The sequence below is a fragment of the Leptosomus discolor genome, chromosome 5 (genome assembly GCF_034619465.1).
Source record: "Leptosomus discolor isolate bLepDis1 chromosome 5, bLepDis1.hap2, whole genome shotgun sequence".
Classification (NCBI taxonomy): Eukaryota; Metazoa; Chordata; class Aves; order Leptosomiformes; family Leptosomidae; genus Leptosomus; species Leptosomus discolor.
In genome coordinates, this window is record NC_141395.1 from 21,010,545 (window position 1) to 21,024,731 (window position 14,187).

The following is a 14,187-nucleotide window of genomic DNA, read 5'->3' on the forward strand; positions in this document are numbered from 1 at the left end:
TAAATTTTGTCATTACCTTCCAGTACAGAGCGTCCTCACTGATTACTAAGTAGCTCATTAAAGCTGGTTTTTAGATGTGCTTTTTTGTTTTGTTTTCTTCTTGCTGTTTTCCCATTTTGCTAGCATGCAGATGGGGGTGGGGAGTGGGAAATTAGGGAGAGAGCATGTTCCAGAGGATGCCAGGATGACTTCAGTTATTGGATGACTGCTGTCTGATGGATGGAAAAAGGAGGAGTAAACCTTTCAGTCTGCACTGACAGAGCTGAAACACAGAAACCCGATTTACAGGTAAGGGTGAAAAAAAATTCCTGTTCTGAATAGCTATTCTTGATCCTTGCCACAACATTTCTTGGCTATAAAAAACCGCATGAGCGAGCGTCTTGTTTGTTCCTCATTAATGAGTTTGAAGCAGCTTTCCCAATTATTATTTCTCCTGACTATGAGGTTTCAACCAATGTGAGATCCATAGACAGTGAAATCATAGGCATGCCTGATGCTATCTGACAACTTTCTCCTGTGACAGTATAGGCTTTGCATCTCATTGATGCTGAAGCTGTTCAGTAAGCTGTAGGAAGAGAGGTATTTTGTGTGATGGAAATACTTGCTGTTGAGCATAGTATATGCTACTAGCAGGAAAATAGTGCTGAAGATCTAAAAATGTTTTCTTTGAGTTTGGATAGGAAAAGGACTTACAAATGAACTGCTTCTAAAACTGTGTTTTATTTAGTGTTGAATATACAGTAAGAATGGCTCTTCAGAGCAACTCTTAAAGGGCTTTTGTGGATTTTTGCATTATTTTTAGGTTTGGAATCTGTGTGGTTTACAGTTCAGTCATAAAACTACCTTTGTCATAAAGAAAAAACATAATGCATATAATTTAATTAGGTGTACAAGACCAATAAATCTTGTAGCACCTACAGCAGTTACGTACCAGTTTTAATAAACTGTTGAAATAGCTTGTGTGAAACCTGTTCTGCCAAGTGTGCATGTTATCAGCGGCTCTTAGTTCACAGACCTTGAAGATGGCAAGCAGCAAACAGCTAACTTGGTACAGAAAATAGATTTGTTTATCAAGCCGCATTATTTGAGGATATAGGACTACAGGCAGAAGTTCTAGCCCCACTGAAAGAATTGGAGATTTTGAGGCTGGCCTCACTGAGACAAGGATTTCCACACATCAGCTCTGTATTGACTGACTTCTACATTTTAAATGTAGCAAATAATTGTTATACTACAGGACCCTGTTTTGCTGGTTTGAAGCAGAAATCTTAATTGAAATAAATGAATTGTGATTATCGTTAGTTTATGAGAGACTATATAGTCATAAAATACATTTATAAAGCTAAAATGCTGGAATTTAGTTTTAATAGATTTCAGAGATTAAAATCCGTAAATGCATGTGTACATTTTTGTTGCATTCACTGAGTGAATTTCCTTAGAGCAGACCCCAAATTGTTAAAAAACGATGTTATTAAAGCTGGACAAAGTCAATAGAACTCTTGCTGAGTACTAAAGAGGACTGGAAGAAGCTTTGTCCTCTGTCCAATTGTTTACACACCTTACCAGCTGCAAGCATCTGGAATGGTGTCCTTCACTCTAGCTGTGTCTTCAGACAATGGAGCCTGATGTGTTTGCTAAACAACCAATCAATCAAAAAATTAATAACTTATAGCAAATGTCACCTATTCACAAATTTATTCTAAAAGACTGATGAACTGTATTTTTTTTTTATGCTGGAATGTGAACACTGGTAAATAATACTGACTGAAAAATAGATGAGTTGCATCCTTATTTGTAGGGAATGGGTGTGTATCTGAAAGCGTAAATACAACTGTTAAATTACAATCTCAAATCTATGTATTCCAAACACTTCCCCCCCACCCCCCCCAAATGAGAAATCTGACTCAAAGCAGCTCCAGTAACAGAGGAGTTGATGAAAACAGAGATCTAGTTCCACATGTATTTAAATTATTCTGTCTCCTTGGAAACGCTGCTGCTGCAGATGGATTTGGCTTTTGGTGGCTAAAAATATCTACCGCTTAATAACGACAGCATGAAAGATACTGAATAAAACTACTGTGTTGTCACTAGTTTTAAAAGTCCCTAATGATTCAGGTATTCTACATGAACTACAGATTTGCATTACCTGTTCAGTATTCCCTATCAGCTGCTGCCAGCACTCACCAGCTTGGTTGAAATGAGATAAGCTCATTAGCCGTGGTTGGAGACCCCCGCATGTGAGTGGGAGGTAGGCTAGACGAGGAGTTTGAAAGCAGGTAGAAAGTTGGGGGGTGGGGGGGAAGTTCATGGTGGTACAGTTATGTATTGTGTAATATTTGAGGATACAGGCTTATTCTCAGGGAAGTCTATGGTAGGAAGAGTATGCTTAAGGCCAGCCTTCATAGGTTAACAATCTGTAAATAAAAGAATGTATTTTTCTTTCATTTATTGCAGAATCTTCAGTGAATGCTGTCTTATCAGTTGTATGTGTAGGTGATTGAAATATCACACAAGCCATTTTAATTCAAATACTAAATTACCTTAAACAAAAGCCAAAACCTAAATTACGAAAGAACTTGTAAGCAAGAAATAGCATTACATTACTTAGAATTACTAAGAAATTTCATCCTTTAAAGAATTAATTATTTTCAATTAAGAAAGTGTAGCCACTACTTTTTTAAAAATCCCTTTCTTTATTATTTATTCCCTCCATTTATCACAACTTCTTTCGTCGTTAGCTAGTATTCAGTATATATGAAAAATATCACTTCTGGTTTTTTGCTCTCTACTTCATTTCCACTGCATGGCTTCCTGCTTGTGCCCAGAAAACAGAACAAGTTATGAACATTTCCTCAGTGCTGCATGGTGGGCTAAACATGCCTTTTTTATTCTTTCATTTTGTTAGTGTATATATATAATTTGTTGTAGCATAGATCAAAGTTGCTGGTGAATATTCCATTATTGAATGAGATGTTTTTCATGTTCTGCAATGTCTTAAAGACAACATTAAAATATTACAAGGTATTGTTACACATATAAATGATTAATCGTCTGCAAATTAATACTAAAATCCATTTTTAGCTGGCAACATGAGTACCAAAGGTCATTGAAAGTAAAAGTTGAAAACTTGGTTTTGATTAATTGAAATGAGTATGAGGAAAGGAGCTGGTATCTTTCATTCTATAAGAGACTATTAACATATTAATAAGGGAGATTATTAAATGGTTTATAGAAACCTCTATGAGGACAATAAAATTTAATCATAGCAGACCTTCTTATTGAGAATAATTTGTTTTGTGTTAAGATGGGCAAACCCAGGTTGCTTTAATTTTAAAAACCTCTTTCCTATAGTATGTAATTTATAAGATTCCATGGAAATAATAAGTAAATCTAAACGTTATTTGAGGAAATAAAGGTGTGATAAGTTGCTAGAAGTAGCATCTGTGTGTTTTACAGCGATAGTCAAGTTGTGCTAATTTGACCTGAATCCTTTGATTTCTGGATATGGAAGCAGACCTTCTCATCTGCTGAAGATAGTAATGAGAGTTTGTTGCATATTGCCTGTCATTATGTCTAGGTTGTGGAAGATTGTGATGATAACTTGGAGAAAGTACTACTTTTTTGGTTTGGTTTGGTTTTTTAATAACAAGTTGCAGGCAGATGAATGGAGGTTTCTGCCAGGCTAAGTTTTTCCAGTGATTTTCAGCATTATTTATTCATGCCTGACGAAAGAGAGTTCTGCACTATACAGCTAATACCAGACCACGCAGGTGAAGACAGACTTATCTTACCACATTAGTCACTCTTCAAGAAAAAAACAAACCCAAGCTATCCATTCGTCTTGTTTCTAAACTCTAATCTCCTAAAATTAGGAATTTTTGATCTTGTCAGATATAAGTAGTATCATTATTGTCAATAATTATGGCAAGAGCAAGGTATGAATGATTTAGTCTTTTGTTAACTGAAATTTGCATCTAAACTCCTCTGTCCCCTCTCAGACACACACACACCCCCCTCCATACATAAACTGTTAAGCTGGAAGAGTTTGCTCCTGTCTTTTCAGATAAAAGAGGAAAACCTAGCTCAGAGTTACTTTTACAATTATGCTCCAGTATGCTTTTGTGTCACAAGTTCATACTGCACTTTTTGGGGTTCAGATGTTCTTGTTTGGGGGAATTGTGATTTTTTTTTTTTTTTTTGGTGGGTTATTTTGTTTGTTGTTTTTTTGAAACTCTGTTAAACACTCCAAATCTCAGAGGAGAGAATGGCTAACCCTGTGTCAAGATGCAGAGATCATGGGGCAGAAGGGAAGAGCTGTCAATTCATACTCTTGGCTGGCTTTGATGGCAATGGTGAATGAACAGCCAGGCTGTGTGTTAAATAGCATGCAACAAGGAGCTATGTAGCATGTATCAGGGCTGTAGAGGTGTGAAGGCCCTTTTGGCATGTGCCAATCTTGATCATGCTGTACTTTGGCAGGAGCGTACCGAGATATACAAGATACCCTACCATGTTGTGCAGTTCCTCTGCAGGCAGTGCACAAGATTGATGTTCATGAAAGGACAGTGTGGAAGATCAGTACTGAAATAGTATGAAGACATGACTCAGTGTGACAATTAGTATTACTACCTGTGCTAATCTGAGCAAAATTTATATTAAACACCACTTATTTCCAGCATTTTAAGTTGGTGGCATTTCCAATCTCCTCTATAGAGCTGGACCCATTCTTGTAGCTGGGAGCAGTGTAATGCAAAGCTGTTGTGCCAAAAACATGCTGAAAATGCTACTGCCAGTCTCAGAACCTCACTCCAGTAGCTGGGGAGGGCTAAGCAAGCCAATTGTTGTCTATACTTTTGCAAAGAGGTGCAATAAAGATGTCATGTTATTATGCTGTCTCCCATATAGCAGATGGACCAGTTCTCAACACCTGCATGCTCACTCTTCTCTAAAAGGCTGTGTATCTATAGAAGTCAGTAGGACTGGTGACAGCATTTTTCTTTTTTCACATTTCAATTTCATGAAGAGTTGTGTGTGACATGTCCTAGCCAGAGCTCTGCTGCACGCAGTCCTGCAGTATAGTCTTTTTTTTTTTTTTTTTTTTTTTTCTGAGAGCCCACATACAAATTTAAAAATTTCTTTTGGAATACAGGTACTTCTGTAGTGGAGGTCAGATACATTGCACTGTATTTTTTTTCTTCAAACAGTAGTTTGAAGGGAAAGAAAAAGAAGTAGTTGCCAAGCCACTCTCTGTGATATTTGAAAAGTCGTGGCAGTCAGGTGAAGTCCCTGGCGACTGGAAAAAGGGAAACATTGCACTCATTTTTAAAAAGGGTAGAAAGGAGGACCTTGGGAACTACTGACCTTGTCAGCCTCACCTCTGTGCCTGGGAAGATCATGGAACAGATTGTCCTAGAAGCTATGTGCATGGAGAATAGGGAGGTGATTCGAGGCAGCCAGCATGGCTTCACCAAGAGCAAGTCCTGCCTGACCAATCTAGTGGCCTTCTGTGATGGAGTGACTACAGCAGTGGATAAGGGAAGAGCTACGATTGTCGTCTGTCTGGACTTCTGTAAGGCCTTTGACACGGTCCCCCCCAAAATACTTCTCTCTAAACAGGGAGAGATGGATTTGATGATGGGTGGACTGTTCAGTGGATGAGGAACTGGTTGGGTGGTCGCATCCAGAGGGTAGTGGTCAACGACTCGATGTCCAGATGGAGATTGGTGACAGGTGATGTCCTCAGGGGTCCATATTGAGACCAGTGCTGTTTAATATCTTCAGCAATGATATAGATGGTAGAATCAAGTGCACCCTCAGCAAGTTTGCAGACAACACCAAGCTGAGTGGTGTGGTTGACACACCTGAGGGACGGGATGCCATCCAGGAGGACCTGGACAAGCTGGAGAAGCAGCGTGTGTGAACCTCATGAGGTTCAACAAGGCCAAGTGCAAGGTCCTGCACCAGGGTTAGGGCAATCCCCAGTATCAATACAGGCTGGGGTATGAAGGGATTGAGAGCAGCCCTGCCGAGAAGGGCTTGGGGGTACTGGTGGACAAAAAGCTGGACGTGAGCTGGCAATGTGTGTTCACTGCCAAAAAGGCCAACTGTATCCTGGGCTGCATCAAAAGCAGCATGGCCAGCAGGTCGAGGGAGGTGATTTTTCCCCCTCTGTTCTGCTCTGGTGAGACCCCAGCTGGAGTGCTGTGTCCAGCTCTGGGTCCCCCAATGTAAGAAAGACATTGACCTGTTCAAGCACGTCTGGAGAAGGGCCACAAAAATGATTAAGGGACTGGAGCACCTCCCCTATGAGGACAGGCTGAGAGAGTTGGGATTGTTCAGCCTGGAGAAGAGAAGGCTGTGGGGAGACCTTATGGCGGCCTTCTGGTACTTAAAGGAGGTCTATAAGAAAGATGGCGGCAATCTTTTTAGCAGGGCCTATTGTGATAGGGCAAGGAGTGATGGTTTTAAACTAAAAGAAGATTGATTTAGAGTAGATATAAGGAAGAAATTCTTTACTGTGAAGGTGGTGAAACAGTGGAACAGGTTGCCCAGAGAGATGGTAGAAGCCCCATCCCTGGAAACATTCAAGGTCAGGCTGGACGTTGCTCTGAGCAACGTGATCCATCTAAAGTTGTCCCTGCTTACTGCAGAGGGGTTGGACTAGATGGTGCTTAAAAGGTCCCTTCCAGCCCAAACTCTTCTGTGATTCTATGAAACAGAAGCAAGAGAAAGTCTTACAGAGATCTTGAGTGAAGAGATTTTAATTGATGAAATTTCATTATCAAAGCTTAAAACCTAGAAGAGAAGTGTGGAGACAGGAGGTGACCATATGCCGACATCCTTTCTGCATTCTAAATTCATTGCCAGTGGAGCTAGTTGGCATGTGTTAGAGTGTACAACAATGTGTAGGCAGTCTAGAAGATTAGTGGATTAGTACTCAAGTGTGAAATCGGGAGTGCTGTAAAGTGATGGTATAGAAACCCTGCAAAGAGCAGACTTGGCAGGATTTGGCTTGCAATGCCAGAACAATTCCCCAGGTTGAATTGCGCAGCCTTATCCTGCAGGATTTGCTTAGTGCTACGGATTTAACTAGACGGAAGCAAACAAGCAGAGAAAGACTTTTCATAGTTTATGTCTGTGTAACTTGACCACTGCTGTAAGCACAAATTTATGAGTAAGATTATCCTAATGGTATGCCTATACCGAGTAGTCTCTTAAGTGGAATTAGTTTGCTGTGTGTGTTTAATTTTTACAGATTGTAGTAGTGAAACTATCAGAGCCTACCTCTGGCAACTGGTGCTTGTGATTGGAGCTGCCAAATACAGCAAAACATGTATTGCAAACATTAATTTGAATTCTGAACAGCTGTTTGATTCATGTTCGTGCACCTCTGTTGTTCACTGTTTGCAAGCATTCATGCAAATTGATTTTTGTCTGCATTAATACAGTCCTTTACATGAATAGTCATTTTCACAAGCAAATAATATTCTTAGTGTGATACTGTCACTATAGATGCTTCTGGTTTTGACTGTTCCCACCCCCCCCTACTCCCATTTAAAACTGTCAGTTACACAAAGAGCAAAATAATTAAATGCAATATGTGGAACCAAGCAAATACCTTGATTAGTTCATGACCATCTCTGCTGCTGACTTTTATTTGGTAGGTAAGAAAAATGTCTTTCAAGAAATTGAGCTTTGTTTGCAAGCTAAGAAAAAGGCCTAAATTCAAAAAGAATATTAATCACAACAAATAACCCAAGCATCTCTGCTTGTGATCATCAATATTCACAATTTAACTGTGAAATTATTTGCCAAGTCTCCCTAGCATGTTATAGTACATGCTGACTGGCCAGTGGGTGGGAGCTGTTTGTGATGAGTACTTTGCGGTAATGTTTTATGTGTAACGTCTGTTTTCTGCATCCTCCTGTTCAGTTCGCAGTCATTTGCATAGGAGTGTGTTTTGTTCGGAAGCAAATCTTGATTGCTCCTACAGACGTTGTCTAAAGCTTTCTGTACTTTCAAGCCGGTAACATTTGAGACCAGGGAAAATGCAGTGTGACTTATAGGTCAAGTCTTCGTTTGATGCCTACCTTTTATTTTTATTTTTGTTTTTATTTTCAGATAAGAAGTTTTATTCAGGTAGATTTTATTATGGTATGTGAACAGCTCTCAGGAAGGAATTAGTACAAAATGAATTCATCAGAAATGAATGAAAGGAAGCAATTATTTGGATTCCCCGCCCCCCCCCCCCCCCCCCCCCCCCCCATGCCAGTGTGTTCTTGGACTTTTTCTCTTGTTTTTCCTGAGCTTTAGTCAATAACTGATTTCTATAGTGAGGCATTCCTCTAAATCATGAGGATATATAATCTGAGACAGGGTCCTGTTTTATTATTTCATATCTGTTTTGTTATGCTTACTGCATGTCGTGCATATTTGATGTTGTCGTCACATATATGTTCCATCCATAGTTGTTCAGTTTCGCATGTGCTGTTGTATGAGCTGTATACTATAGTGCTGAATTTTGCAAAACAGTAATTTATTTGAAGATTTTGGGTAGGATGAAAATGTCTTTAGATTTGCCTTCATCAATGCACAAAAATTTTGTCAATTCCCTATGTCCATATTGCAGCTCGTATTCTATTAGTATCTTTTAGCAGGTTTCAAAGCAATGGCTGAAGTGCAACTTAGGAGAAATGCTTTCACCTCTCCCTATAGTGCCTATCCAGTGTGGTGCTGGCACTTTTTTTTTTTGTGGATTTTTTTTTGTTTTATTTTTTTCTGTACATGGGTGTCAGTGAAATGCTGAGGGTATAGCAACTTAAAGTTAGGTATTGTAGAGCCAGTTTGTCAGTGTATGTTTTCGGCATAACATTGTAAGAGGCAGCTTCTCCTGGGAGCACAGGTAATGAATGCACTGTCACCCCTCCCCTCTATCAGTAATTCTGCCACCACTCTTTTTGGGCTATTTGCTGAGATTTCACTGGGGTTTGCAGTAGATACCTGCTTTCTAAAGGACTACTGCAATGAGATTGTTACTGTGGTTTTCTAAAATTTCCAGCCTTTCCAGGTACACGAGAAAATCAATCCAGCCAGGCTTTTACATTATTTTACTTTGTAGGTTCCAGGTACTATTCTGACTGCTGTAAATATATCCCCCACATTTGCATGGGATTTTTGTCTCCTAGTAATAACATGTTGCCTCTGAACTTTTTAAATGTATGGTGTCTGCCAATTAGCTGGCATCATAGCAAGGCAAAGCCTGTTGCCATGGAGCTTTGAGGACTTGCTTCAGCAGTCAGCGAACCTGCAGCTACAGAACTGGTTAAATGATCTCTTTGTAGGAGTATTTCTTCAGGGTGGAGAAAAATAGGAAAGAAAGGAGGAAAAAATGGATGGGGGGTGTTTAAGAAAGATACATCCTTCTCGTGGCCCACATCCATCATATGCTTCTGCACTGTCAAGCTGCCACTTCCTTAAAGAATCCTTAACTGTGTCAGGCAGTTGGTGTTTGACCTCGAGCTCACAACAATGTGTGTAGCTGATTTTCTGTGCTTTAATACTGTTCCCTGTGTTTCAACTTTGGTTTGCTTTGCGGTGGATTAATGCCACATTAGCATGGAGAGGAGCATGGCAGAGGATGATGTATCACATCGCTGTGCGAGGATATTTTGTTGTGAAAGATACATCAACAAACAGGAAAGCTTCCAGTGCCTGCTTGTTACTCCGTTGTGTGAATCAGCAGGATGCTGCTCCAGATCAATCTTAGCTACTAGACAGCTATTTAGTAATTATCCAGAAAGGACTGTTTCTAATTGAAGTTTTCAAGCTAACTTTCTCCCTTTTTCACCTAAACTGACAAGTTTAATGTAGCAGATCTCTAGCTGTAGCTGGTAGTTGGGTGCCTTTCAGTGTTTGCCTCTGAAGGCTGGACCTCACAGGTGTCTTACTGGAAGTTCAAGAATACTGACTTACGACTCTGTGCATTTGTTTTTCTTAGTCATGTGATGTTGTTTGGTTCCTATAGTCAGTCATGGACTTTTGTGTACGGGCTTCTATGCAGAAATATGCACATTTGCTCATTTTTCTTCACAATATACATATTACTATACTACTTCTGTGTGTTTGAGATCACTGCCATCCTACATGATGTACTGTCTTGCATGCCATAAGTGACTTTTGTGTTAGCAAAATTGTACCACTGTGTAGTTATATTACCCTTGTGATTCCTGTTACCAGATACAGGGTTTATTTAATAGTTTTACTTTCCATTCATGTATTGAAAATTTTACTTGTGTTAGTCTTTGGTGCCTTATCCCCTAAACCTGTAGAGTCTTCAGTTCAGATAAGATTGGATTTGGATTTCTTTGTGACTGCATTTGCTTCAGTTTGATTCCCCAAAAGCTGAAATTACTGATTCAGTCATAGCTATGGTCCAGGAAAAAGAACAATTCCATTTGAGTTCACTGTCCAGGTTCCCTGATTCTGGACTTAGGGAACCTTTAGAGGTACCACAAACTTTGTGGCCTCATTGTTGTAACAAGTTTGATGGTTACTTATTCCTGTTGTTCGCTGTCTTCCACTGGTGTGTCTCATCATCAACAGAGAGTTCAAAATAATGCTTTCATAGACAGTATTGGTTTGTCTGTCACCGTGCTTATTATCTCCTAGGTACTGGAGAGGTGGAGCTCACTCAGGTACTACAGGATGCTTATGTAAACAAGGCGTGGGTTAATCGTATCAGATAGAACATGCCTCATGCGCTACTGTGCAGATGTGCCTCCTTCAGAATAATATTGGCTTATAGAGCGGCAGCTGTTTATACAGATGTTATTCTAAAAGGATCTCCTGCTGGTACATAGTGTGTACAAACAGCTTTAGATACTCTTTAATCTATCTCTGTGATAGGCAAGCTCTTGAGTAATGCAAGTGTCTCCTTTCCCCTGTGTAGCATTTTCCTGGGGATTCTTGATAGCAGAGAGACTGGAATCAACAAATCTCAGGCAAATGGCAATGCCTAAATTTTATCATGACTACTTTGTCAAACAACCTTCTTGATAATCTTGCTGGAAGAGATTCAGAACAAAAAATGGGCAACAGTGATACTAAGTATCTATGTAATGGATAGCTATGCCTTCTTTTTGTGTTGTGGTGGTACTCAGGTTCTGCAGTATTCCCATACCTCCTGGCTTATCTTGATTGGCTAGCTGGGTGTAGAGCTAACCTGTATGCCACTTCCAGGGATCCTGGAAATCATTTGTTATGGTTCATTACATACATCTTATTAATGAAATGGCTTTGCTGCTACCAGGTTGTGACACTTCGTGCAAAAGTAGGCTGTGCTAAATTTAAAACCCTTTGGTGTGAAAAAAAAATTGTTTCTGCTACTAGCTGTAAACAGTTCTGGCTATTGAGACTCTCACTATCTGCAACGACTTCACTGTTGTGCAAGATGCATGTTAGTCATCCAGTCACTGTGTGGTATACTTGCAGAAGAAGACAATGTTTGACAAAAGGGCTTTTGTCTGGAAATCATCTCAGTGTATGAAATTAGTTCTTGGTCTCTGACAGTCTGCAAACCAGTGATGATTGCAGCTATTAGTTTTCCCTTGCAGTGCAGTTATGACTGAGGTTCTTTGGACCTGGAACTTCACGACTCCTGTAGCCACAATTTCAATGGGCTTGGATGTGGATTTGACCTAGGTCTCACTTGTACGATAAACTCTTTGTCAGCCCATTTGTAACTGCCTTCACTGAGATGTTTGAGTGTAAGCATTTTCTTTCTCACACTCCAGCTGCTTCTTTACCCTCTTCTGCAGTCAAGCTATAATCCTGTGGTTTTGATACTGCAGGCTGTTGCCATGGAAATAATGGTGATTTCACAATTTCAGTGCTGTCAGCACTGCAGGAGGCAATGGAAAAGGTGATTGGCAAGAGATACAGTGAGAACGTGGGGGACAGTTCAGAGGAGTTGTTTCTGAACCTGTTTTTTGAGGGGGGTTCTGCCCCCTCTCTATTTATTGTGGGTTTCAGTGTGTGTATGTGTGTGTGTGGTTTTGTTCTTTTTCTCTCTCTCTTTCTGTCTCTTTTTTTTTGGTAAATGTGATTTTTTTAAAGGTTGATATTTAAAAATTTCGTATATTCTTACATTTTTTGCAAAGGCTATTACAGAGTGATGCTAAATGCTCCTTTCCTTGTCCTCAGAATAAAAATACAATGCTTTCTTTGCAGTTTATAGTAATTCACTTTTGGACAAAAGGGCAAAGGTTGAGATCTAAGCAGGTTCTGTTTAAGTCATGTCTTTAGCCTGAAGAAAGCCCTTTCAGGAAAATTTTTTTTCGTAAATACTAAAACAAGCTGAGAACATCATGACAGGCATATGCATTTAAAGCTATCTGTGTGACTGACAGTATTAAAACCCAGTATATTGTTTAATTTTTTGTGTGCTCTGCATACAAACAAGTTTGGTGCTGAAGATAATCTTGTGCAGCATCTGTTCTTAGTATTGTGTCATGATTCCACATCTATACTGAAATCTTTTTTTCTAAATTAGTCACATAAAGGTAGAATGAAACTTACTGGAGGAAATCAACTTTTTTATAAAATGAACTGAATTGGCAGCTTAACAAGCTGAAGGCAAGTGGCATTCAGAGGAATGAGAATTTTTGACACTGCACGCTTGAAAGCATCAAACAGCAGCCTTTTTTCCCCAGCTATTTACAGCAACGTTCCACTGATTAGTGTAGTCAGAGAGCAGATATTATCTGGAACTTTTAAATTAAGATCTTAAAATTAATTTTCAGTCTTCAGTAGGGTGTAATCAGTAACGATGGTGACAGTAAACTTTAAGATCTTTTTTTAATTAAAGATAGAGAAAAAATATTTCAACCTATCAGATGCATTAAAATGGTCTAGGAATTGCTTTAAAAATATTTTAGTCTTTTTCTGCTTGGTATTCCATAAATGGAGATAAGGAGATCAACTGTGACATATGAAAGGGAAACAATAAGGGATGTTCAACATGACTCTGGCTCTTTTGGGCAGTGTTGTTAGGAAGCCAAGTTCATAGGGGTAGATTCAGTCACTTGATACTTTTACTTGTGTGAATGGAAATAATCTACATGTGTGCCCGTCCTCATATCTGAATTTCACAAAAACTCTGCAAGAAACTTCTGCATAAATTAAAATGACAAAATGAGCCAGAACTGTGTTTGCAGGGCCTGGCCTGAAAAGATACTAAGTCTTTCATGCTCTCAAATTTAACTCAGAATGTGGGCATAGTACTAAGCATTACAGAAATCAGACCTTTAAAAAAAATCAAAAAGAGAGAACATTTTCTTTCTGAACTATATTTATTAGTGAACACTGATTTTTGTCACGTAAAGTTTCTTGGTGTTAAGTAAATTTTTACGTGTTGTATAAAGGCTCATTTCTGCTGAATTATATTGCTTTAAATACACTTTATGCTTGGCCCGCATTTGTTGCATAACTGAAATATTTATTTGTGCATGAGATTGGTAGAATACTGGTAGCTTTTATCTTTAGTCTTAAGAAGAAAAGACTGTGAGAAAGTCAGTGAGAAGATGCTAAGTGTTTTTGACTTCTTCCTGGAAAAGTTGTTTAAAACTCTCGGTGAGGAGCCTTTTAGCTACAGGTAGTAATATCTGATTGATAGATGAACCGCTCCATGATAAATGAAGACCTGGACAGCAGGCAGGTGTTTCAGTGCCTCATTGCCTCTGTTCCTGTTACAGGTGCATGTGACAGCATTGCAGTGATGAGTGGAATTTTAAAGAGGAAGTTTGAAGAAGTTGATGGCTCCTCATCTTGTTCCTGTGTGTGGGAATCAGATGATGACATTTCTAGCAGTGAAAGTGCTGACAGTGGAAGTAATGTCCATCCATCCACTTCTAATCATTTTACTCGTAAGTACTAAAGTGGTGTGTAAGGCATGATAGTCCTGTTTATACAAGCTAAGAAATGTTCATCTTACATGGAAGAAATACAGTGTAGGCTGTCTGCTTTTATTTTGAAGCATTTTTTGTTTTAGTACATGTAAATGTTGACACTGTGAGGAAGTACTTTTTTGAAAAAGGACTATTTGCTCTGGTAGTTGTTGTTTATGTAAAAAATTTGTATGCCTGAGTTTCAGAGGAAGCTTCACTTTTCACACTGTCTAGATGTATAAAT

General features: G+C 39.2%; 1 protein-coding gene across 1 annotated transcript in view; it reads left to right on the forward strand.

Annotated features, from left to right (window-relative positions):
- The first annotated feature begins 219 nt into the window (after positions 1–219).
- The window catches only part of CSRNP3 (cysteine and serine rich nuclear protein 3), an 84,696-nt gene continuing 70,728 nt past the window's right edge, over positions 220–14,187 (forward strand). Inside the window, exons 1-2 of the mRNA XM_086465726.1 lie at positions 220–295; positions 13,758–13,922. Of these exons, the coding sequence (XP_086321852.1) occupies positions 220–295; positions 13,758–13,922 (241 nt within the window). The remainder of the gene's footprint in view (positions 296–13,757; positions 13,923–14,187) is intronic.